The following is a 26,036-nucleotide window of genomic DNA, read 5'->3' on the forward strand; positions in this document are numbered from 1 at the left end:
TGTATATTGGCTCCTTTGGAGGGTACCACGGCAGCCAGCCATGCAAACTGCTGGATACCAGTGTTCCCTCATTTCACTGAGCTCCTGGCAGGAATCCCAAAACACTTTGATTTCAACAGATCTATGCTATTTTGTTCAGGGTTTAAATGAAAACCTTTTTAAATGGAGAAAATGCCAGCCAGCCAAAGCTAGTCCTGATTTCTGTTTTCAGCAATAAGTCTTGCTAAAACCTCTGCTTGTTTGTTCGTGTGGGAAAGTAGTGCCAAAGTCTGTACAGAGCCAAACACAATAGGCAGTGTCACAGTCAAAAATACTTGAAAATGGGTATTATCATACTTATTTTTTCAAGCTGTTGCAAGGCTTTGTTAATAATTTCATAGCACTTCAGGCATGGGGTTTGATGTGTGGATACTCGCTCAGTAAAATGTGTATCAAACACTGACAGTTGTAGTGCCATTCGTACTTATATTGAGTAATGACTCAGGCTCTTGAAAAATCATGTTCAAATTACATGTTCTATAGCTTTAATTTCCTGTTGCTAACAAGGGAGTGATTTACAGTTTCTTGTTTGTCCTCCTCTGTGCCGCCGTAGTCTGGAAACATTGCTCAGTTACCATGCTGAGTTTCCCAAGCAAAGCTGCCTTTTTTGTATTGTCTAGTTCCTAAATCTCACATCTTTCAATGTTTCCCTCTAAAAAATGCTGTGAATCTGAACATTATTATGCATGTGTAGGAGTTGAAGGAGATAAGCTTCTCGAAGACTCAGTTAACATAGGACCAATATGTATTTATTGCAGTAGTACTATAGGATTGATATTTGAGATCCGCGTTACATTACTGCTTTTCCCCAAAAGCCTCCTAGAAACCTGTAACCAGAAAACTGTTTTTCTTAGCATTGTTTATATCAAATGTTCAAATGGCTCTGCCTGTCTCATTCGTGCTTTTTCTCCTACCATATCTTCCTTTTGCCTGAGGTGAGGTTTTGTTATTCTTTAACAGCATCATTTTGTTCTGATTCCATTGGAAGAAATTACAATAGGTGTGGTACGGTAGGAGGGGAAGTAGGACAGAAAGCTGCATCTCCTTGGAGCCACGCAGCAGGCAGAATAATGAAAGACTTGATGAGTTCAAATATGCTTTGCAAAGATCCAAAAGCAATTTGATGATATTTTCCCAGAACTCATTTAGGCCATGACTGCAGTATCTGAGCATATCCATTTTAGTGGATTTATCTTCCCAGTCCCCTGCAATGAGGTAGGAATGCTGTTGCCCATTTTGATAAATGGAGAAGAGAGAGTATGACTTGTCTAGGGTGATGTGCCGAGCTCCTGGCAGAGGTGTGAGTTGATTCCAGATCATGTGTGGCTCAGGCTGCCTCCAGCCTCCTTAGGTTAAAAAAACAAGCTGAACCTCTGACACAGGAAAATCATTCAGTGCTGTGAAAGGGCAGAGGAACTGGGGGAGAAACAAGCGAGAAGGGAAATACAGCTCTGTTAATAGTCACTGTTGTGCTAACTGAATGCTGGTGAAAACCAAGTACCTTGCAATTGCTCCCCTCAGAGGATGCTATTAAGTACCTTCAGCACAGCTGTCATTTCTTTGAGGGTTGATTTCAGTGCAATGCCTTGGGCTGTAGTGTGGCAGTTCTAGGGTCACCATGTGTGCTGTGTGATGGTTGCTGCTGGGTCTGGAGGGGAGAGATGAACAACTGAGTCAGTGACACTCAACCAAGCGCTTATCTTCCCAGCCTAAGTGAACCATCCTAACTGAAGGATGATCATCATGCTCGTCCTTAGATGCATGCTCGAGAAGCTGGTCAGTGTAGTATGTGAACATACATGAACAGGAGTAATGAGATGTTGCTATTAAACTTTCTTTCCTTACCCTCTTGAAATAGCTGGTGAAAGGGCTGCAGCAGGAGCTGAACCGGCTATACACGCTCTTCTGCTCCCGGAATCCAGAGTTTGAGGAGAAAGGAGGGAAAGTCTCAATTGTATCCCACTCGCTCGGCTGCGTCATCACCTACGACATCATGACTGGCTGGAATCCGGTCAGCCTTTATGAACAGCTGCTGCCGAAAGAAGAGGAGGAGCTTGAAGACCATTGGATGAGCTATGAGGAGCAACATTTACTTGAAGAACTTCGCATAACTAAACAACGGTAATGCATCCACTTCTGATTATAAAAGGAGAAAACTGCATCCCTAGATGATGCCCTTTGAGTGTTTCCAGAACCTACCATAGCTGTTCTCTTTCTGTGGCTGATGTTCTGCTGCTGGTGCTGAACAGCAGTGATATATGCTAAATACAGGACTGAGCAGGCACAGGGAGCTGTTACTGCTAATAGGAGCTCTGAATCCACATCCTAAGGGCTGTACCAGAACCAAGCAACTAGCTCCTGCTCGCTGACCAGATGCACTGGAGGCAGGTGATAGCCAGGAAGAAAGGAGAAGGGCAGACCATTAGCCCTCCAGATACTTGAGGGGAAACACAACAGAGCTTGCAGGTGGGCAGTGAGCTGTAATACCGAGCAGAACCTGAGCAGTGAAATTCCTAAGTTTCTAGAGGAGACTAAGAGGTTTTCTCCTAGGCTCAGCTTGGAAATTGTGTTCCGCCAGCTGGACACAGATGTTGCAGTTGCTGTGATTGGGCTTATGGGATTGCTACTGTGCTGAGGAGCATTTACTAGCTTCTTCCTCCTGCCATCTAGAAACACTTGTGCTGTTTGGAGTGCGAGGCAGCACTGCCTGCTGTGACAAACAGGATCTCGGTTTCAGCAACCTGTAAGTCTTGGTAGGGATTCTTATTAGGGGACCTTGCAGATCATCGTGATGGCTCCACAGTGCTAAGGTGATTTTCCTGTCCTAACCTGGGTTTTGAGGTGCTGTGAGACACCTGTAGATAATCTAATAACAGTAGCTTAATCTTTCAAGTGGGAGGTGAGGATAAATCATTATACCAGGTTTTTTTGGTTCCTTCTTGAAATGTATCTTAATATTGGGGGGTATTTGGGAAGCATTAATGTAGTATCAGATCTGCTGTGCTTGAAATCAGCATGTGTGTGATTAGGGATTGGTACAGGACATCTCTGTCAGTGGCATGTCTGGATAAAGTGCAGTCTTCCTGAAAGAAGGCAAGTAAGAAATGTAATGAAGTTGTCCAGTGGTAAGATGACCTTTCAGGCATATCACTAGCATATGATCAGGGAAAAATTGCTGTTTTCACACTCATGCTCCAGCTCTTTAGGCATCGTCTGAAGTTGCTTCGGGTTGTATCCATAGTAATCCAAATACCATTTGACACTGGCAGTTCTGTATAGAAAGAGTGGCTCTCCATTTTGTGAGCCATCTTAGTGTAATTCAGTCTGAGATGATATGAAATGTACTGCTGACATCTTGTAACTTCTGGATTTCTAGTGTTGTAAGGTTGGTAAACACACAGTGGATTTCTGGAAATGCTTATGCCTGAGTGGGGTGTGTTGTAGCATGTATAAATACTCTACATTGTAAAATAACATACACACAGCATGTGAGGTTGTATATTGGAAACCTTCCACAGCAGTTCACGAGGGTCAAGAATTCTGCACGCCTCCTTTTTTAAGACTGAATCACATTCATTAAAGCAAACAAACATTTTGGAAAAAACAGTCTTTGGGAAGTTTCAGGTTCAGGCTTGCTTCTTTCTAATCAGGATGGCAGAGGTTAAGCTTAACATACCTGTTTACATAATACTTCTGTGGAACTTGAGGAGGTGGTGGTTTCCTGCTCTGAAGAGGGCATAATGTCCTGCTGCTGGGAGTGAGGGCAGTTTTACCAGTCCATACGAGTGCTTTATATTGTAGCTGCTTCTTTAATTCAGGCTGACTAGAAGAACAGGTGAACAACCTTTTTTAATGATAGTTGCAAGGGTGGGACACTGTCCTCCAGTCCAACACAATATAGAAAACTTAATAATGCTTGGGCCGTGGAGATTCTTGTAGCTTGTTTTTTTAAAAAAAGCCCACAAAACAGGTGATTTGGCTGCAAAAACACCAAGGAAACAGGAGGTGAGTCACTCCTGAGTCAGGAGGGTGGGCAGATGCTTGGGGGGTGAACAAGGAAACTGGCATGTCTTGACTGATTCCTTATGTGGTCAGAGAAACGGGATTTCACACACATTGTTTCTAAATCCAGTGGACTGCCTCCAAGAAATACTGATGCCATCAGTTTCTCTTTCCAGCAGACAAAACTGTTGGACCCCACAGGAATGGCCGTTTGAGTCGGAGAGGTTAAGGCTACGTTTTTTATTGAATCTCAGAAAGATCTCTGTTTTCTAGGAAGAGAGAGATAGAAGAGAGGTTACGTGAGTTAAAGGCATCCACCAAATCAAAACCACCTGTCTTAAAATTTAAGGTATGTATGTTGGAGAGGTTTTTACTGAATGTTCTACTTGCTTTAAAAATCCACCCACAATATGAGTTATTGTGCTCAGGGTTTTTTTCCATGTCCCTAGACATGATATTGGTAGAATAGTGTTAATGTATTGCTTCAAGTGTGTGTACATGTGTGTAAACGTGTTACTGGATTCATATGTTACTATTTATTACAAATATATGTTTATATGTAAATATATAAACCTGTATAGGTTGTTAATATACACGAACATGTACAACTGTGGGAAGATAAAAGCCGTTTGGCAAATTACATTTACACTTACTTTAAACAATTTCACTTCTACATTGTTGATTAATCCATTTTCCTTGGGGACTACTTCTAATATGTCTCATCTCTGAGCAAATCTGATTGAATTTTCTCCAGCAGGGGATTTTCCTTCCAAGCACAAGTTACTTTTAGTCTCATGAAACAGATCACTTGCTAATCAGCTGTACAAATTGCTAGAATTTCTGTATAAATTGCTAGAATTTCTTATCGTTGGGAAAAGGCATTTTCTAGCTTCTTGATGGGATGTGCAACACTTTCTAGTTGCTCAACTGTATCCTGAATTATTAAACCATATAAATGTGACATGATAGATGAGAACAAAATAGATTATTGTTTCTTAAGTTGCCATTTTTCTTTCCTTCTGAGTTCAGAAGGACTCCCAGAAGCCAAGGTCAATCTTGAGCCGTAAAAAAGAGGAAACTAACTATAATTCAATTTGTCACCGCCTTCTCCTTTCATCACAGCTTAAAAGCCTGTATCACGCTATTATCTCTGCCATCAAGGAAGTTGGAGTCAGACTGATACTCCTCCAGCTCTGTGAAAGATTATTCTTCACTCATTTGTGTTTAAACTGAAGATTTTTTTTAACAGTTGCTTTTTAGAGGGAGCAGGAAAGAAGGGGGAAAGAAAGGGAAGAGGAGAGGACTGTATGTAAATTACTGCTAGGTGATTTCCCATTGCAGTACATCCTTTTCCTTACCCTTACTGAAAGGAAGATGTTTTGTTTCTGTGAAACTTCACACTAGGGACTCCCATTGCTTGAGTACCATGCCTGAGGCAGAGCTCCAGGAAGAGAGAGTCTTTCCATGAACATGATGGCAAAGTGCTTCTGCCAAGGGAGGATTTCAAGAGGATTGCTGAAGGACAATTGCTCATCAGCAAGCCAGTCCAGCTTACTGTGACTAGCTTGTTGAAGGAGAACTGCTTTTATAGGTACCAACTAGGGGTACCTTGGCTCTTCGTGGCAGACCAGAGCTCTGGTTTGATCCTGAGTTTTTATTTACCATAAATGCTTGATCCACAAATTTCTTTGGTCTGTGCCGTGCAGGAGACTGGAGTTTTTGGTCACTGATCTCCTTAGGCTGTATTACACAACAAACCGGGCATGTACAGCTGTAATGAAGAAGGCTACCCACTGTCGATGTGTTGCCTCTTTTATGGACTGAAACAAATTCAGCTTCCCAGGATGAGACAGAGTCAGTAGTCCTACATTAAGCAGAGTTAAGCTGGCTTGATGTTGAGCGAGCACAAAGGCAGCTTTTGGCAAGACAAGTGGAAGAATAAATACAGCAGCGAACTTGGCTGGTATTTAATATTGGAGGAAGTGATCTGTGTGATACACTGACCCTTCTGGGAGGAAAAAAAATATCCAAACCTGAAGATACGGTGTGTCTTGTAGTTTGATAATATACTGGACAAGCCACCAGAATGGGAACTTGAGGACTGAAGTACCTTTTGTCTCTCGTCCTCTACTGCTCCTCAGACAGCATGATTGAATAAACTGCTGAATTAATAGGGGCTGCATGGGTTAAAAGCAAAGCCTATACCCCATTGTAATTGTAAAGCTTACAAGCACAGCCTTCTTCCTACCAGTTGTGTAAGAGGGATCGGAGTTAAAGGATAAAGGGGCTGAACAACATGAGAACATGGGGAATGGCATGATACCTGCCTCTTTAGGACTCTGTGGTGCATGAAAATAAGAGTGTTGTAGGATGCCTTTCAATCCCAGTAGGGAGGAGGAGAGCAGGACATACTCCAGTTGCTCCCTAGTACTGAGATGGAGATTCATTTAAATCTGGACTTGGCAAGGTGCTGGCCCAAAGTGCTTCAGGATTTCTTAGCCCTTCTCATTCACCCAGGGTTACAGAAACAACCTTGTGGTTTCTATGTAGCATCAGCTGACAGTGATGTCAATGTTGATAACAACTATCACAAATTATTTATAAGACACTAGTGATTTACCACATGTACAAGAATTATGAGAGCTTAATGGGATGCTGACATGCAGCCTTACCTGAGAGGAGGAAGCCGTTAAACTGAATGCAGAAATGTGCCGTAGTAGTTCAACAGACAACTGTCCAGTTAAAGTCCCCGTGTAATACTGGTGTAAGTCTCTGTTCCCTTTGTCTGCTCAGGCTGCAGAGCATTCCCGAGTGCTGGGGCAGGTAGAGGCTGCTGCAGAGGTCTGTATTTCCTTGCTCTGAGAGAATATTTGGGATCTTCCAGGCTGAAAGGCAGCACGGAAATGTAAATTGTAATCACCTTCTGTGTTTTCTATTTCAACATCACCACTAAACCTTGTTCGTTTGTCCCACACACTTAACCTATGCACAGAAGAGCTGTGCTGCCTCACTTCTGTTGTCTCATTCAGCTTTATTTATTTTTTTTTAATTCTGAAAATACTGCAGTCTTAAGTTGGATGGATGACTCTTTCTGCTTAAAATACAAGTAAATTCATAAGTCTTCTATTTCTGAATCATAACTAGGAAAAATAATGCTATCCTGAAAGGTCATGTTCTGAAACATGTCGTCTTTGTTGTTAAACGTTTGCAGGTGTATATGTGAAGTGCCCCACTCCTGCTTCAAGGAAAACCACCAAAATTAATAAATGTTTTCTAGAAGGATTTTAGTCCTCTATTCCCAGTAGGTTTCGTCAGACGGCAGTCTTCTGACACTTTGCAACAGCGCAGAGAGTATAATGGCTGCAATGTGAAGGACTTGAATTTGGAAGACTTAATTTTGAGTTCTTAGTGTTCACTGCTTTGGTATTGGTCTGGTGCCACCCGTTAAGGTACCCACCAGTCAGTACTTTGTTCTTTACTATGTATTTTCAAGCCTTTCAACGTGGTCTTCCAGCTCTTGAAATGCTTACAGTGTCCTCCAAAAAGAAAGCATCTGTCTGTGGACACTTAATCTAGTGTTCCTCAGTAGAAATGCTGGAGCAAAAGTCATGCACCATGTAACCACAGAAACGGTTTGCCTTTTGAGATTTTTGCCTGCCTTTTTAGTCTGTGCTTGCCTAAGATGAATTCATGAAAACATCTTTTAAGCATCTGGTAGCAAGCGTAAGCTGGCAGTCGCTTTCTGGTTTCTTTCTGAAGCAGAAAAACTGTAATTGTATTTCACATGCTCGGTACAGGAGTATCAGGTGGACTGGGTTAGAGGTCACTTACTCAGTGTAAAGGATTGCATTGTGCATATCTGTTTCTATTGTATTTGAAGAAGAGAAAGCTTTTTGTCCAGCCTGCAAAAATGTAAGGCTCTGTGCAGAGCTTGATGATAACAAAGCAGCTTTGCGGTAGAGTGACAGTCTACATGACAGAGCAGTGCTTTGCAGCATAAGACATTGAATAGCTTTTGCTGAAGACCTAGATTGTTTTTTTTCCACTAAATTGGGACTTATGCATTCTTTTGGAAGGAAGAGGTGGGGTACCAGTGCCAAGTCAGAGGAGGAGGAATGTTTTGTGCAGTGCTGGAATCTGATAGATGAAACGGACCCTTATTTCTACACCCTCGCTCCATGCGCTGACCTATAGGGAAGGCACATGGGAATCCCAAGTGTCCTCCACACGCACTTAGCAAGAATGCAGCAATTTCTCTTGCTGGTTAAGTAGCAGCAGCCTAGGAGTTGCTCAGTTGTAGCGCCCTGCAAAGTGGGCACTGCTATGGGGAAAGTTGCAGTGAAGGTCTGATAATGGTAAAGTTAATTTTTCATAGGTTAAAAATTAATTCTGACATGAAAATATTTTTGACTACAGAGTTTTACGTTTGATGTTTCTAGGAGATAATGTCTGAGGATGGGTAATGGAAAACCAATTCTAGAGAGACAGAGAACTGCTGGAGAGGGGCCAGCGGAGGCTACAAAGATGATGGGGGGACGGGAGCATCTCCCTGGTGAGGACGGGAGCATCTCCCTGGTGAGGACAGGCGAGAGCTGGGGCTGTTGAGCCTGGAGAGAAGACTGAGAGGGGATCTCATCAATGCCTACAGATATCTTAGGGGCGAGCACCAAGAGGATGTGGCGAGCCAGGCTCTTTCCAGTGGTGCCCAGCACCAGGACAAGGGGCAACGGGCACACGCTGCAACACGGGGAGTTCCACCTGAATGTGAGGAAAAACGTCTTTACCGTGAGGGTGCCGGAGCGCTGGGCCGGGCCGCCCAGAGAGGCGGTGGGGTCTCCTTCTCTGGAGACATCCAAACCCGCCTGGGCTGTGCAGCCCGCTCTAGGAGACCCTGCTTGAGCAGGGGGTTGGGCTGGGTGAGCTCCAGAGGTCCCTTCCAGCCCTGACCATACTGTGATTCTGTGATATGAAGCCATTCACCTCTAGGTCAGTGTTGAATCCTGTCCCCAGGTTGACAGTGACCAAAAGTTGTTACCACCGATGCATGTTCTGTAACCTTTGTCGGATGGGTTAGCAGTCGCAGTTCAGGTGTACTCAGTCGCCTGTCACTGTTAGAGGCAGTCCTTTTAGACCAAAGTCGCGGTAGCTTTGGGTAATGTAAGACCAGCCTGCAGAGTCTCTCACTGTGCTGTTCCTGGGTAGTGGTTCCTAGCGTGTGAGTGGTGGCACCTCTGACAAGCACCATTCTGTTCATTTAACACTAGGTGTTTTCAAGAGTTTGTATGTAACACCGGCTTGTATGTGTGTGTGACTGCTGTAAGCATTCTCTAGGTTGTCTTTAGTCATAGACTCATAGGATCATTTAGGTTGGAAAAGACCTTTAGGCTCGTCGAGTCCAACCATTAACCCAGCACTGCCGAGCCCGCCACTAAATCATGTCTCTAACAGAATCCTAGAATCGCTGAGGCTGGAAAAGACCTTTAAGATCAGATAAGACTTTAAATACCAAGTATAGCTTGCGTTTCTGCTTTCTCGATGGGTGTGTATAGCAAAACAAATCATGGACTACTTGTTGAGGGTAAGATTAAGGAGGTGTGGTAAGCTTTGGGAAGTTTCACGAGAAATCAGACTTCAGTCTTGCGAAACTCATCACATTTCATTAGTATCTTCCAAATTCTTCTTGCTCCAGCCTTTCCAGTGATGGTAGACCTCGTTCACTTCAAATTTCTTACTTGGTTTTCAGTTCTACAACTACGTAGCACCGCAACATGCAACTCTCATGTCACAGCAAAGGGAAAGGGGAAACTTAACCTTCATATTACAGTACGTCTGTTATAGTGGTCTTCCGCTTTTTGACATACTAATACTGTACAAGGCTGTCAGTTGAAAGTGGGAAATTGGTTGAAAGACGTTAAATCCAGCCATGTTAGAAAGCATTATTTCCATCCTTATTAATGTGGATGAAATCTCTCCTTAGGTTGAGAATTTCTTCTGTATGGGATCTCCATTAGCAGTGTTTTTGGCATTGCGTGGCATCCGTCCAGGAAACAGTGGTAGTCAAGACCATATTCTGCCCAGAACAATTTGTAACCGCTTACTGAATATTTTTCATCCAACAGATCCAGTGGTGAGTTTTAATTGCAGTTGCAAGCTTTTACCTTGACTGTTTTTAAGCGTCAGCTGTGTGATAATGTGTGATCTTCAAAGTGTGTGAATCAACACAAGTATGTTCCAGCACAGGACTATTTGTTAATGATTATCATAAAATGTCTTGGGGTTTGTAACTGTAGAATAATAGTTCCCATAAATAATTGCCTTAAATACCATATACTTTGATTCTCTTTTCATATTAGTAAGCATAAGATTTGAGATGAGACTGCTTTTTCATTTTTTGCAAAGACATAAGAAAAAGTCCTTCTCAGTCAAGCTCCAGCTTGTGTTTAACTTAGTGAATTCCATTAAACGTCATCTGTCCAAAGATCCTACTGCTGTTAAAAAAGGCTTTAGAAGCAGTTTACAGGATACTGTAGAAAAGCAATGTTTTTTTTCTTAACGGGTCCTGGGCCACAGGTTGTTAGAGGGTGGGGGGTAATGCTCTGGAGGGCAATGTTGGTACGGCTTCACCCTGTCCTTGCACGCTTCCATAGGCAGCCAGTGTTCACTGTGATCAGAGGCAGGGTGTTGGGACTTTGATCTGCCTCGCATTGGCAACTTCTTTGATGGCAAGCTTGATTTGGAATTTCATGCTTATGTAGAACAGTAATTTGGGGATACTTTTGTGTTTAAACTCTGCCTGAATCCAAGCATTATTCAGACTTCAGTCCAAACACACTGGTTCTACTCATCTCGAGATCTTGTTCAGGTCCAGCTACTCCAAAACCAGAATTTTCCTGCAGTGTCTAGGACAATTGCTCAGACTACCATCTGTGGTCCCACCCCACAAATAGTAACTTTACTTAGTTTTAAGATAAAGAAGTGCAGATACTTTTCTACGTCAAAGAAAACAAAAATAAATAATTAATAGAAAATTATTTTTTTTTAATAAATACACCAGTTTGCTATTTGCACAGGGATCAAAGAAGAGTAATTAAACAATGTTTACATAGCCAGTTCCTCCCTCTGTTGTGTTGAATCGGCTTAACTGTATATAAAACTTGCTCTGTCAATGCATAATAAACATCTGTTAACAGTAACTTGTGTGTTCATAACAACATGTAGTAGAAGTGTTCCCGAGAACTGTGCAAAAGTGAATGCACACGCAACCGCGCAGTTAATAGATCTTCCAGGCTGTGAAAATAAAAGTGAACAAGATCATAACACCACCATTCTGTCACTTTTTAGGGTTCACTCATTACAGATATTTTGGATTTGAGGTTGGAGAGGACTCTCTATGCGAAGGCAATATCATTTTTTGGTCTCAACACAGGGTTGGTTTTTTTTTCTCTTGCAGGCCTATAGGTTAGAACCTTTGATTCTGAAACACTACAGCAACATTTCACCTGTCCAGATCCACTGGTACAACACTGCAAACCCTCTACCTTATGAGCATATGAAGCCATGTTTTCTCAACCCAACAAAAGAACCTACCTCAGTTACTGATGGCGAAAGTGTTTCAACTGTACCAAGCCCAAGTGCTTCACCAGTCATGGCTCGACCCCACTACGGGGAGTCTATAACAAGCCTAGGCAAAGCAAGTATATTAGGTAATTGTTCTTTATGTCCTTTCTTTTATATAGGACCTTCTTGTAGAGCTTCACTGCTCCATGGTGTGGTGTTGGAGGTGTAACCATAAGCAAGCTATTCCTGGCTGTTTCAGGTTGTGCTGTATAGTTGCGTGGCTTGTATTAATCCCAACTGACCTTTACTTTGAAGAAAAGACAGTTTACGTACACTGGAGTCCAGGCTTGTGGGGAGGGGATGCAGTCAGGGAGTGGATGCTGTTGCTGCCTTGTTGTTGTCTGCCTTACTGAAGTAACATCCTGGTGGTTTAATAGTTTCCACTCTGCTTCATGGGGGAAAAAAATTAAAGCTTGTTTTGTGACTACATTTTCTGGTATTGGCAAATAGAAAAATCACTTTTAAGTGATTAGTTACATTTAACTCATGATTTTACAATATGAAATTCAGGCTGTTTTAATACGAAGTCTGTCCTCTTCTGGCTTTCTGATTCAAAATAAGCCCTGGTTTAAGTGAGCTTAAATTCACTTTCACTAGAGCTTATATTTGAGCATGCGCTTGCAGTTTTTGTTGACTCAAGGCTTTTCTTTAGCTCTCTATGTGGGATTTGGAAGAAGGCTAGTGCCAGGAATCTTCCCAATCAAACAAGTAAAGTATATAAAACCAGTTTAGTCCTTAAGTAGAAGCATGTGGTATTTCAAAGCAGGGTTGCTTTTTGCTGTTACTATGGTAACTTTAATGTCTCGTCCATAAGGTGGCAGCAAAGTCAGGAGAAAACATCACATATCTGTTCTTAACTTTTGCCCTCCTCCTGGGCAACCAAAAGAGTCCTTTTAAAGGACGATACAGCATTTCTAAATGTCTGTAAGGGTGATGTCAATATAAGGACCCTTAATGAGAGGAATGTCTTGCGTCTTCTGATGGGATTTGTATGTTCAGGAGATACTAATGTTGTTATAAAGTGGTTTTGTCTTAGTCTTAGATTCTTTTATGAAAGAAGAATTACAACATATCCTTAAAAGTACCAGTTTTCTTGCTGCAGAAGCATTCTGTATTTTTTTTCTCCTAACTAGTTTCCAAATTACAGTTTTTGCTTGTACACTAGATTAATCTGAAGATAAACAGCGTACACTTAAGTCAGATAAGCTGTTCCTACCCTTGAAAAACATGAATCGTCTTTTCTTCTGTCTGTCACTCAACTCTAATTTATGGATGCTATAGTGACTTTAATTTGCAGTTTAATTTAGCTGCACTTGTGCTTGGGTTTGTGGTTTTTTTTCCTCTGTACTGAATGCAGGAGCAGCAAGTATCGGGAAGGGCCTCGGTGGGATGCTTTTCTCAAGACTTGGTCGATCTGGTACAGCCACCACACAGACACTCGAGACAGGAAAAGAAGGAACTGAGGGGGACGACAAGAAGACCACAACTGTTGGGGCACCACCTTTCCCGCACAGCAGCTCGGGCTTTCTCGAACCCATAGGTTAGTGATGAGTCCACCTTACAAACCCATGGAAACAGGACCTTTAGTGGGCTGCATCTGTATGTTGTAGGAGGCTGGAAATACCATACCAACATATGCTGCTATTTAGTTCTGTTCTTTTGCTCTAAAATGATAAATATTGAATCTGTTCCTGCTTTTTGAATCTCTTAAGACCATCCAAGGACCGACTCTTAGTTCTCCCTTTAATCTTTTTTTTTTTTTTTTCCTCTTAAGGAAGGTTTATCTGTATATGTGTTTGTACATACATGTACACCATATATATATTCATGTATGAGTTTTGCCTAGTGAAATTTGCATATCAGTAGTTTCTAGACTCCCACTAGGAAAAGCAATATAATTGCTGCAAAGAATCCCACTCACCATTTATCATAAAAAATTTTATTTAAATTTCCCCATACACTGGCAGTTCTGAAGCAACCTGGATTTAAAGGCACATATAACTAGAAACAGGAGCTGCCTTGTCCTGATCTGAACCGCCCAGAACAGAAAGTGCAATTTTAGCAGCTGTTTTTTTGAGAAAGCGTAGGTACTTCCTTTACAGAAATTCATACTTGACTTTCTTTCTAAACATCTCATCGGCACTGTTGCAAGGCAGGGTTTTTTGCAATCTAAGGAGTCACAAGTATCTTGTGATAGCGTTCACATGATAGACTGCTGTCCATTCATCACTGCTAATTTCAACAGATAACCTTTCTGAGTCAGTATTTGAGGACAGAGACTCTGCTTTAAACTGGAGGAGAATGAGAGTGGCATGACAGTGAATGTTGTGGAGCTGCCGATGAGGTCCTTTTGAGAGGGGCTGGCATGTCAAGGGCCTTCTGCACAGTTCCTGTGTCCCTCTTTCCAGAAAGCCCATCCCTGATCCGTAGAAGGAGAACGTGGAGCAGAGGCCAGCGAGGCTGCAAACTGAATGATGCAATCCGTGGCCAAAGTATTTGCTTCTGAGAGGGCGGCCGCTCGGCTTGTGGTGGGGTTTGGCTGCCTACCAGGCTCCTGTAACGGCCTCTTGTCAGAGGGAGACAGAGTCATTCAGGGCGTCCTTCCTGCGGAGTGACTGTTTTTTTTTAATATAGGCGTCTTAGTGGAAATGGCTGCAGTTGTCTCCTGGTATCTGAAGTCTCTGACTCCCTCTCCTCGCTGCATTCCCAAAGCGGTGTGATGCTGCAGTGAAAAGACAAGGGCATGTCACTCCCTGCGCGCCGCTGTGTCACGACTGCTGCAGCAGCGCTGGTGCGATGCTCCCTTTATGTGCTCTTTGGGCCAAGAATTAAAATTCCTTGCAATTGGCTTTGATAAATGACTGCATTTTTTACTCAATATGGGGTTTTGGCTTTTGGAGCTAAGCAGGCTTTTAGTTTTGTCCTTTTCATTCTGTTGCTCCTTGCAGAGATTTTCTAACCGCTAAAGTGCCTTAACAGTAGGTTAGCCATTGGCCCAGTTAAACATGCAGTGAAAATTGCTTTGAATGTGGTATTAATCAAAGCAGCCATTGAAATGAAAGGATAACTGCTGAAATATATTTGGAATAATCTGGAAATTAAAAGGGCTAGTGCTGTGTAGGGACGAAAACCCTTGTAATACTGGGTGTAGTCCCCTTGTATAGCCACTGAAAATGCGAGCAGTCCATTTATTTCAGAAGGTTCTGAGTATCCACCTTCTGAACATCAGTGTTTCCTAATGAGGCCTCAACATTTGCTGGATACTTCTGTATAGTCATCATTAGGAGTATAAATAAATGTATTTATTTAGTTACTCTAAAGAAAACAGCTGCTTTAAAAAATGATGGCTTTTTCCAAGCTTTAGGTTTAGTTGTTTGGGGATTTTTCCTGAACTAAGAACCATTCTTAGGTCAGGTTTGTGCTAAATGCATGTGCATCAAAATGTTTGTATGTTATTAAAAATGGCAGTTGATTTAGATGAGTGCACTGTTAAAGATGGAAATATTATGTGCATTTTGTATACAAGTGGAATTAGAACCCAAAGTTGATGGAAAAACGTACCAGTGTTTCCCTTCTGCTGACAGACAGTTCTAACACCATTTTTGTTTCTTGTTCAATTTCTAGTGGAACTGGAGCACAGGATCGATTTCGAGCTCAGGGAAGGTCTCGTGGAGAGCAGATACTGGTCTGCAGTCACATCGCACACTGCTTATTGGTCATCTCTGGATATTGCTCTTTTCCTTCTAACCTTCATGTACAAAGATGACCAATAAAATACAGACAAATCAAATTTAGATGCTATTTGAATTTTGACTGGGAACAGGAAAAGAAATTTTAAAATAAATGGCACAAAACTGATGTTTTACTGTTCATCTACAGTATATGTGGCATGGAGGTTTCAGGTTTAAATGCATGTTTGGATTTTTTCCTATTTCTAAAAAGCAAAAATGGTTTGTATTTAAAAACATTTACGGTTTTAAACATTTTGCAGTGCTTAATTAGACTTGAAATTATTCCAAATTCTTGTTAACTTTGACTGTATAAAAAGCCAATACAACGTGTAGCATCCCGTAAGCACGATTGTGCGGTGTGCTTGGGTGACATACTTGTTAATGACCATAATTGCTGTTTAGTTCATTGAAGTATAAAAGGTTAGTTGATTAAAAAAAACAACTAAATTTTCATTAACAAAAATATATGTTAGGTACAAACCTAAAACTGCCATGTTCTGATGATTTATGTATCAGTAAATAACAAACGGTGGTGTCATTTTTCTAGGAGTTTATTCAGCTCCACATCCTATTATCCGCAGTACCATTGAAAGACCATTCTGACTGTTGGCTTCTGAGGGCGTATTGTATGTGACACATTTAGAAACTAATGCTGAAAAAAGCATGAAGCAAATATTTGAAATACTGTAATTATAATTTATTGTTATCTCTTAATTGTTTCGTTTTATTCCAGTGTTTAAAACATTAGTTTTTTTACTGGTTTCTTTTGACATAATTTAAGAACCACATTTATTTTCTACAGTGTTAAGACTTTTTCTCAGAAATACATATCTTTGTACTACTATTCAAATGAATATATGACACTGTGGCACACTTTAAGTATTTTTTCATTAAAAATAAATATTTGTGGTTTCACACAAATGACATCAGTCACATTCTTCTCAAAGATAAGTAACTGCCTTTGCTTTCTAGGTCCCAAGTGTTTCTCAGGCACATGAAAGTTTTGACCTCACGTTAGACTTGGTTTGCAGAGAATCCAGCTGTCTTTTGCATACCATTATTAAATGTATAGATGTGTGCGTGCATGTTTGTATGAAAACATGTGTATATGTATATTTATGCGCAGGGATCTTATAAAGAGGAGAGAGAGCAGTGTAAAGTAAACTTGATGAGGCCTGACAGCTTAGAATAGGTTTGTATCTGAAAGTATTTCAGGAGAAGTCAAGGGAGAAGTGTTGTGATGAAAGGAAATAATCTCCAAATGAAACACTAAAAGGTCATTGCTGAGATTATAAAACAATGTGGAAGGCTCTGGAGTAACAGTGTCAGATATATGGCCTCTGAGCTGCCTCTGGCTGAGGTATTTATGATCTGTGTGACGTATGCAGAAGCTGTAGAATCTAAACTTTTGTTTAAAAAAAAAAAAAAGATACCGGGCTGCGGTGTTGGTGGATAGCAGTGTTCTCAGTGTAAACAGATGTGGCAACATCAGCCCACGCCAGCAGAGAGCCTCAGCCCGTGGCTCAGAGATGTGGAAACCACCCAGGTGTCCTTTTCTGAAATTCTGGGGGAAGAGAGTGGCTCCTCTCTGGAATAATATTGCTTGGGCTGTTGCTCATTTCCCTGGTCCGTGGTGCAGTGGGGAAGGAATTGGGAGCTAGGCCTGTATGTTTGTATGTTGGGGTTATGGGTTATGGATTTAGGAATAATAGTGAAGGGGGGGGGGGGAGGCAAAGAAAAAGGTAAGGGAGGAGTGGAGGGGAATGGGAAGGGAAGAAGATGACAGAAGCAGCCCTCCTGTAAATGCAGTGAGCCCGTACCCAGCACAGATGTTGAGATGTGTAAAGGACATTGCTTTAGTATGGATCTGAAAAAATCCATCTGGCTTCGGTGAATTGGAACTCGCCTGCCTGACATGTTTACCTTAGTTGATGAGCAAGCATAAAAAATTAAAATAACCCTCTAAGAGAAGGAAGCTTGACACCTCTGCTCCAGAAAACAGGCTTTTGTTTACATTAGTGCCTTTTCAGATAAGTTGTTTAATCAGCTTTTCCTAATTAGAAGAACTCAAACATAAAAGGAGAATCTCCTTTTATATTTAGAATGTGCAAAACATTTCCAAATGTGCATGGTTTGCATATCAGTCCATTGAGTTGGATCGTGTCCCTGCTGCGTTACCCCCTTACACTACTGGATCTCCACTAGATCTCTTTTTACTGTAAACAAAATGGAGTTAATTCCTGTAATTCTTGTGGTCTGTGTAAACTTCTGTTGTCCAGAACATGTTGCAGATTGATGGAATAGCTGTTCCCCTTGCATCAGAACATGCTGGTACTTGCTGACTGCTCTCCATATAAGGGGTGAGATCCTACTTTTCTGTACGTGCCCCTTGGTAAATCGAGGAGAGGGTAGAGCTGAGACGTCAACTGTATTGCTGGTAGGAGAAGGGATAATAAGGACTGATGTCTGTTCATTGCATTGCATTTTCCCCTGAGTTAACAGACGTGTTTGTTTATGATGTTGTTCTAATTTGTAACTTCATGGAGCATCTACTAATCTCCAAGCTTAATTGCGAACATAAAACACCTCAAAAGAATAAGTGGAGATTTATTCTGAAGTGTACGCAGAGATGGTAAGCATGCTGTGGGCAGACTTTCATCTTTTTAATCCTCAAAAGAAGAGCTCTTATCCTCCCAAAAAGATGAAATACTATTTGAAAGTTAATTTTTCAAGTTAGAAAAAGAGTTGCCGCATTTTTATTCTGCAGGATAACGCAGATTCAAGTAGGGTCACGTCTCTGCATGCTAGAGTTGAAATTTCATGCTTAAAACTTTCTGGTCAGATGGTCTGTGGCATAAAATAGAGCTGGAATGTCCTGGCTTCCAATTACTGACTTGTTTTCTTCTTCAAGAACGATGTTTAGTTTTATAAGCTGTGTTGGCTGGTGTTTTTTCTTCAGAAACCAAGATAAGGGAAATGCACTGCGCTGCTGTCAGTCTTCTGACTGATACTGAGCTGTGAGCTGTTTTCTGAAACTTGTCCTTGAGTACTTTAGTCAAAATTTGACACAGTTTTTTTGCTATGAGGCCGTTTTTGCAGACAATCAGCTTCATTATTTTTTTTATTTCTCCTCCCCCCCAAATTCCATCCCTTTGCTCCTAATTATAATGTCACGGTTCTAATGCAGCCTCCCTTTCTCCTGTACGTGCGCTCTCTCTGCTTTTATTGCCAGTGTTTCTGGAGTCAGAGGCCCTTTGCTTTATTTCACCGTGGTAGTCTAGCTGGCCAACTTCAATTATCTTATCTCCTTTCCTAATTAGTATTGTTAGGCTGAACTGGAACGTGTTTCACGTTCTCATACATGCATTACGCCTGGTTGCCACATCTTCCTTTATGGTTTTCTGCGGTCCTGGTGCTTGTTTCCCGTGCCGCTTGTCAGTCGAGCTGCCTCTGCCTGTAACTAAACTGGTAGGGATTGATTTTTTTTCAAGGTGAGTTCATGAATCACTGTGTCAACTGTTTGCAGTTAGATAGTTAATGTATATTTGTGTGCCCTCTGCCCAGCAAGTGTATTTGAAATTCATTGTTCCCCGTTTTTCTGTTACTAGCTTGGAGATTAGGTTTCTGCCTCTGCACATCATTTTGCTATGGAATTCGGACTGCAGGCGATTGACCTATGGTGTTCTACAGGGTCATCTCCCCAGTCTCTGCTGTACGTCTTCAGTGACCATCAGTAAGCTTTTATGCACCAAGACCCAGTAACAGACTGCCACATGTACTGTTATTTTCAGTTTTCCAAGCATTATCGTCCTGGCTGCGCTCCATCTGCAATTGTAGTGACCCCTTTTCATTGCTTCCCCAGAGTCTGTGCCTATTGTCTTTGCCTATCTTGTGAAAAGCTTTAAAATCCTTTTTCTTTTTTTTTAAAATGTCACCCATGTGACAATCGCATTTTCTGGTTTATTGGATGGACTTCAGCCTAACCTTTTTCTTGCATTCCATGTTTGATCTGCATATAGTAATGATTTTCCACCAAAAAAAATCTTTTTCTTTGTTTAGTTTTTCCCTCCCTCTTCCGTAGGTAGTACTTAGTGCAGCTTGTCTCTTGCCCCTTGTACTCAAGCCCCTTCTGAGGTGTTAGGTTTTCATTCCTGCTTTGTTTTCTGGTCACTGGAACTGAAGCTTGCTTCATGCCTGTGCATCCTCGAGACTTTAAGGGAAACTTTGAGACCCAGGAGACACCTATTACCATTGTGATCCCCAAGACTTCTCAGCAAAGCTTAGTGTTAGCAAAGCCCAACTGGATGTGTTTAGCTTTCAGGATGGGTTTGCACGTTCTGTCTCACTGCGTTGGTGTCTTCTGTGGTTGCTGCCATCAGTCAGCTTAACTCTGGGACTGACAAAGCATTTTCTGTCATTGTCAATGAATTTTGGCATGTTGGCGAGCTGGCATCTCCCAAGGCCGGCTCCTTGCTCTTTGGGTTTCTCCTGCATCCCTGGAGGCCTGTTTGAGCCAGGCTTTGCTATAGAAACACAATGTTTTGTGTTTCTCTGCATGTCGTCGCAGAAGCACTTAAAACTGCACACACAGCTCACGGTGTGTTGACATCCAAGGAATGAGGAGAAGCCCTAATCCATGGAGGGAAACGCCTGCCTGTCAAAGTTTCAGGACACCCTGGAGGTCAGTGCTCTCTGGTCCCGTTGGAAAGCAAATTCCAACATCAGCCTTTTCCCTGAAGATGCCCAGTCTCCCCAGCTGCAGTTGCAGCAGCCCTGGACTAACAGACCTTGGCCAACCCTGTCCCTTTGAGAGTGAAAAGTCAGTGAGTTCCCCGCAAACATGAGATGTCCCAGGAGCGATTTCTTGTGGTTTTGAAATCCTCAATGCTTTATCCAAAGAGAGGGTTTTCATTTGACGATTCTGTGGGCAGCTGCCATGGATTAAATTCTCTCTTTGTTTCTTAAATAAAATACCATTTCTTCCAGCTACTCTGCCCATTCCCTGGTGCCTCGTTGACTGTAAGCATGGACATGGGAGAGGGGAAGCGCAAACTCCTCTACAGACCTCAGCCCTGACCAGATGCTCAAGCTCCAAGGACCTCCCATCCAATTTGTTGTTCTTGCTGGTTTTATGGCTCTTTCAATATCTTCTTGAATGCCAGCATCCTATCTCGGAGTGGTCCCATACTTTGTACTTAAAGAGCAGCTAGTTAAAGGGTCTCACCATTTCATCATACCCCTCGATACAGGAGATCCTTGATTTCCTTTTTAAAACAGGATTTTCAAGCATGTTTGTGCTGAAGTATTTCAGGCTTTTGGGTTTCACTACTCTGTTCAGTTTATAAGAAGACTCCTTTAGCCGGGGTTTTGAACTCACAGCTGTTTCAATTAGAAATTAACATTATCCGGTGCCTTATGAATCCAGATTTTTTTCTCGCTGGTATGATACCCCTGGTAACGTGGCGAACCACCTCCAGCTACCTGTGTGGTCCTGCCTATGCTACTTCCCTGACAGCCACATCACACCCTGGGTGAAACAGAGGTCTTCCCTTGACTTCGATGGTGCTGGATCATGTTCTGAGTGTCTTTAGTGCTTGTTGCTCTTCCTGCCTTTTCTTAGGTGAATATCTATAACATGGATTAAGTGAACAGCATGGGTTAGGTGGGGGAATAAAAGGCTTTGGCACTGAGATGGCCAGCACTGAACCCTTGGATCTCTCAAGCAGAGAGATCACGCTGTGATCAGTGTTGGCCTCCATGTGCTGCCCTGTGCTCCAGATGATGCCCAACAGCCTCTCAGCAAGCAGAGGGTTGAATTCTGGTTTTCTGTTCATATTCCTCTGCCTGCAAAGCCCAGAGCAGTTGGAAGCCGAAGCCACAGGAAGGGGGAAAGGAGAGCAGCTTTGCTGGTTTTGAAATTGTGGTATCTTTCCACCTACTGCTGTCTCTCACACCTACCCAAAACTGAAAATGAGTTTGTGCTGCTACCAGAGAGAGGTTGATGGACCACATGGCATATTTTCACAGCTTGTGTTTTCAGAACTGAGTCATAACATGCACTGGGGGTTTTGGGCTCCAAATATTCAGGTTTTGTAGGATAAGGACTCAGCAGGCTGGGCATGAAGACAATTTCCATGATCCTCAACAGTGGAAAAGGCAATGGTGAATGGTTGATGAGCAGAAAAAAGAAAAAGAAAAGAGCAAAAGGCAGATGAGCTGAGCTGGTATAAGTGGCTATGGTCTCAGGGCGGTGGTGCTTGGGAAACCTGGGTGCCAGGCTGGCCAGTGCTGGGCAAGGCAGCGGGTGAGGGGGGAGCGGGCTTCCCCCTCCGCAGGGTTTGGCACTGCGAGTCCCGCTGGGCAGGAGCAGGCTGCGCCGCCAGCTGCCGGATAGGTGCTTCTCCTTGTAAGTCAGCGTGAAAATGCAAAATGGCAAAAAGCTCTGCAAAATGAGAAGAGCCCTGCAGAATGTGCAGAGATGTTTTATCTTCCCACCTGTTCACCCCGCTCCCATGCTGTTGAGCTGAAGGGCCAAATGAGGAGCATGCATTTTTTCAGTCTAAAAACATCAATGTCCCACTCTGGTAACTTTCCATCATGTTTAATACCGCAGGAATTGTCAGAAATTTTCACATTCATGATTCCTTTGAAGTCACCAATACTTTAAAAATAACTTCATGTACTTTCAGCATTGCTAGGTGCACTTTCAGTAAGGAAATGGTTAGACTTATTTGCAAAGGAGGACAGACCACTTCCAAAACAAACACCATTTATCTCCCAGCTGGTGGCTTACCCACGTGCACCCCCCGATGCCACCGCTACGTCTCACCAATATTTCCCCCATCAGTTTTACAGCTACTGGACTGTGAAGGGCCCTCCATTTATCTCCGCGCTTTGTGTACGGTAAGATACTTGGAAAGGGAATCTTTAAACAGCTGGGCCGTGGCACTGGTGTTCAGCTTTGTGTGCTTTGCAGGAGAGGCTTCCACTGAAATGACAGCTGAATATTCTGTGTTTACAAAGCACGATGCTAAGATGGGACAGTTGTGTCTCTTGGCACACTCCTCAGCGTTTCTCCTTTATGCTTACCAGACTGCCCCTTGCATGCAATTGAGTGTAGGGTTTTTTTCAATTTTCCTGTAAAGCTAGAGTATTAAAAACCAGCAGGGGAAAGGGAGGGAGGTGAGGCTGCTTTGTGGTGGTTGCAGAAAAGGGAAGAGGATCGAAACGTTCCTTCCAGCGATGCATGCCCTGCTGTCACGAAAGAAACCTGCGATCTCCTTCATGTTGGAGAGACCACATCTGCATCTGGGGGGGGCGGGAAGGAGGGGGAAGAAAAAACCAGGCAGGAGAAGCAGTGATGAAATCAAGGCAAAGCTTGGCAGCCTGTGGAACAGCCTGATGCATATCAGCCAGCACATGTTCAACACATGTTGTAGCTTGATGCTCCCACCAGGAGACGTGGGCGCAAGGCGGATGGCAGTGAGTGGGACGAGAACTACGGATCCTTCCTCCCACCAGGAGCTCTGTCCTGTGCCTGCCCTCAGCATCCTCTTATTCTGATGAATGATCCCCATATACTCACCATGAGCACACGTGAGCTTAGGTGCTGCTGCTCACCCAAAGCGCTGCTATCACAAGGCTTGTGCTGGTGGTGTTGAACAGCCCCAGTGACCACGCTCAGCCTGGGGACAGTCCTGCAAGGCACCCTGTGTCCTGCCTGCTGGGGTGGCACCTCCCAGGAGCTGAGCCCATGGCGTACACATGTGTCTCCAGGGAACTGAAACAATTTTCTGAGCCTGTCCTGGTCCTGGGGATCATCTGGTGCATACTCTCCAGCCCATTTTTCATGGGCAGCCTCTACAGAGCAGCTGAGCTGCAGTTCCATGCCAGGGCAGCACGAGCCTTCGCATCTGATGGGTGGCTTAAGTGAGGAGGGACCGATGCGTCTTGCCCGACCTCCTGCAAGCAATAGGTTCCCACCCATTATTGCCAAGCAGCTTTCTAGGGATTATTAATTTTCTTTCCCAAGTCACAGGGCTGACCGAGGGTTACAGCTTTGACATCTGCAACCACAAAGTCTTGGGAAAAAAATCTCGAGGACTCGCTGCTTCAGACTGCCTCTCTCCGCAGCAAATTTGGATTCTGAGTAGCCTTAGCAAGTGACAGTGCCTGAAATATCTGCAGCCCATGTCAGTCCTGCATTCTGCAGTGCATCCTACTCTTTTATTCCAGCTACCAAAGAAAATCAGAGTTGCATGGATTTTGCAGTAAATGTTTTGCCAATTTCTTAGTTCTATTTCATAATCGCGATGGCATTCCTGGCCTCCTTGGATTTATGATTTATGGTGACATATTCACAGCCCGCTGGGGGAAGCAGGAGCTCTGGATGCAAGCTGTTTCTGGGTAAGCATTAAGGTCCTCCCGAGTGTGTTCAGTGGTATCAGGAGGAACTGTGTGTGTCTGCGAGCACGGATGAATATATTTTGTGCATTATCTATGTCTGCAGAGTGCACTTGCTTCTCCAGTCTAAGCTGTGTTTAAATCAGGGCTTTCAAACGAGCCTAAAAGCTTCTGCAAAATAATTTTACACTCTCCAAACAATTTAGTTAATTAACCAGCTAAATCAGTTCTTGCTGACTCTCCTTGAAGATACTCCTCCTGAACGAGGTTTTTTCTTCAGATTTGGATGAAATGCAATGGTTGAGTCATGAATTTTCTTTTTGGCTCTGTTGCTGGAGTGGGGAATGTTGTTCACAATATTGGCTGTTGCCATATGCTTTTTTCATCAAGTAAAAGGGTGCAACTTTCTTCTTGCTTCCCCCTTCACTGACTCATTCCCCAAATATGTTTCTGGTTAGGATGCCTTGTGATTTCTTCCTGACATAAGGTTTTCTAGTTTGCAGTTGGCTTTGTGAATCACCTCTGCGAGCGCTAAAACATCCCAGCTCCTGGGAGGAGCGGATGGGTGTCCTGAAGAACACATGGAGCAGCAAGATGCTGACCTGGTTCCTGGGGACTTTGTGTGCTTGATACCTCTTCTGCCCCAGGAATCGTTTTCCAGAAGCCGGGCAGTCCTGCTCAGATGCCTGCCGGTGCCCTTTGCATCCTGAATGTGGGTTGTTGTGCCTGGGCAGTTTAGGAAATGCCTGAGGGCGTTTCAAAGAGATCTCCCTCTGGTTTAGGTGAACGTGGCATTTTAGCTGTTCTCAACTTGAGACTTTCAGAATCTCTGTAAGTTAAGAAAGGGAGGTGCTGGCCGCAAAATAGCTTAGAGGGACAGACAGACATGTCCCTTCCTGAATTCTTTTAAGGCATTGCATTGAGGCCTCCTTTTGCTGACTCCCAGAGCATCTCAGTGCAGTGACCTTCACTGCTGATGCCAGATTTCCTTGCAGAGGGTGAGTTGAGAGCACAGGGCTTTTGTCAAAGTCAAACCAGTGCTCCCAGCATCCTGTCTTTAGCAGTGAGTAGCTTCCAGCACTTGGCCAGCAGAAGGGAACGGTTCCTCCAAAAACCAGAATGTGAATCATTCACATGATGCTTCCTGAACCTGACCTTGAACAGGCTTGCACCTGCGAGCATGGGACTGGGTTCCTGAAAACCAGTGTCGGTTGCACCCTCCTAGTGACCCTTGCTGTGGTAGGGCTGTAGGAGTACACCCCATCCTCACCTCCCAAAGTCTTAACAGTCCAGGAGATGCCAGAGAGGCCAAGAAGAACAGCTCACCTCTTTTTCAGCTAAAGGAACTGAGATGCTGAGAGTTAAGCGACTGGCCCAAAGCCAGAGCGCTTGGAAATGAGCCCATATCTTTCTTGTATTAGCTGGGACATGACCGTGTAGCATGCCTTGCCCCGCTGGAGCAGCTATCCTGCAAACAAGCATCTCCCACCCCCCACCCCCACACCAAACTGCTCTGCATCGCAGGACAGTCCCTGTCTGTTTGATCTTCTGGGATGCAGGAGAGCAGAATTTCAGCAGCCTTTGTGCCCTCTCTTGTAGCACTTCCCATTTCCTACAACTTTGCCTGGAAAGTTAACTCTGGGCTTACCCACACCGGGAGTTTTCCCCGCAGCCGCTCTGCTGGCACCATGCTACAAAATTATTCCAGCTGAGTGACTCCCCAGCCATGCGTCCCTGGGTGGTGGGTCGATGGCAGAAGACACATAAGGGCACCATGAGTCGTCACCGCAGGGTGGCCCTACCTGGTCCTGCAATCTTTCTCAGGGACAAGGAATGGGGACTCAGATCCTGCCTGCCCTCCTCAGAGCCTGAGAGCTGTTCTTCCCTGTGCCGCTGGGGATGTCACACTGAGATAATGTGCCATGACCAAAGCCGTTTGGCTACAGAAGGTGGCAATCGTGGTGTCATGTGCCAAAGCCACCTGAGATGCCAGCCCTGCTCCCAGGGCTCAGGCTCTCACAAGAAGGGGCTTGCTCTGTTGGACAGCAGGATCCATCCTCACACCAAGGTCCCTTCCAAGGTAGGACACGCCATTTATAACCAACCCTCCACATGCTGGTTACCCACATGGCCTTGGTAACCTCTCCTTTGTAATTCAGGAGTGACTTCTGCAAGATGGTGCCTGAATTTCCATGCGATTTGACAGAAATTTGGGGGGGTTTGCTGTGGGTTTTTTTTTTTCCT

General features: G+C 43.6%; 1 protein-coding gene across 2 annotated transcripts in view; it reads left to right on the forward strand.

Annotated features, from left to right (window-relative positions):
• DDHD1 (DDHD domain containing 1) overlaps positions 1 to 16,304 on the forward strand; it is a 68,051-nt gene extending 51,747 nt beyond the window's left edge. For both annotated transcript variants that reach the window (XM_040601823.1, XM_040601824.1), the window contains 6 exons: positions 1,898 to 2,160; positions 4,315 to 4,390; positions 10,019 to 10,168; positions 11,492 to 11,744; positions 13,016 to 13,198; positions 15,283 to 16,304. In XM_040601823.1, the coding sequence (XP_040457757.1) occupies positions 1,898 to 2,160; positions 4,315 to 4,390; positions 10,019 to 10,168; positions 11,492 to 11,744; positions 13,016 to 13,198; positions 15,283 to 15,431 (1,074 nt within the window). In that variant the 3' untranslated portion in view covers positions 15,432 to 16,304. The remainder of the gene's footprint in view (positions 1 to 1,897; positions 2,161 to 4,314; positions 4,391 to 10,018; positions 10,169 to 11,491; positions 11,745 to 13,015; positions 13,199 to 15,282) is intronic.
• The last annotated feature ends 9,732 nt before the right edge of the window (positions 16,305 to 26,036 follow it).

Source organism: Falco naumanni, chromosome 7, assembly GCF_017639655.2.
Source record: "Falco naumanni isolate bFalNau1 chromosome 7, bFalNau1.pat, whole genome shotgun sequence".
Lineage (NCBI taxonomy): Eukaryota > Metazoa > Chordata > Aves > Falconiformes > Falconidae > Falco > Falco naumanni.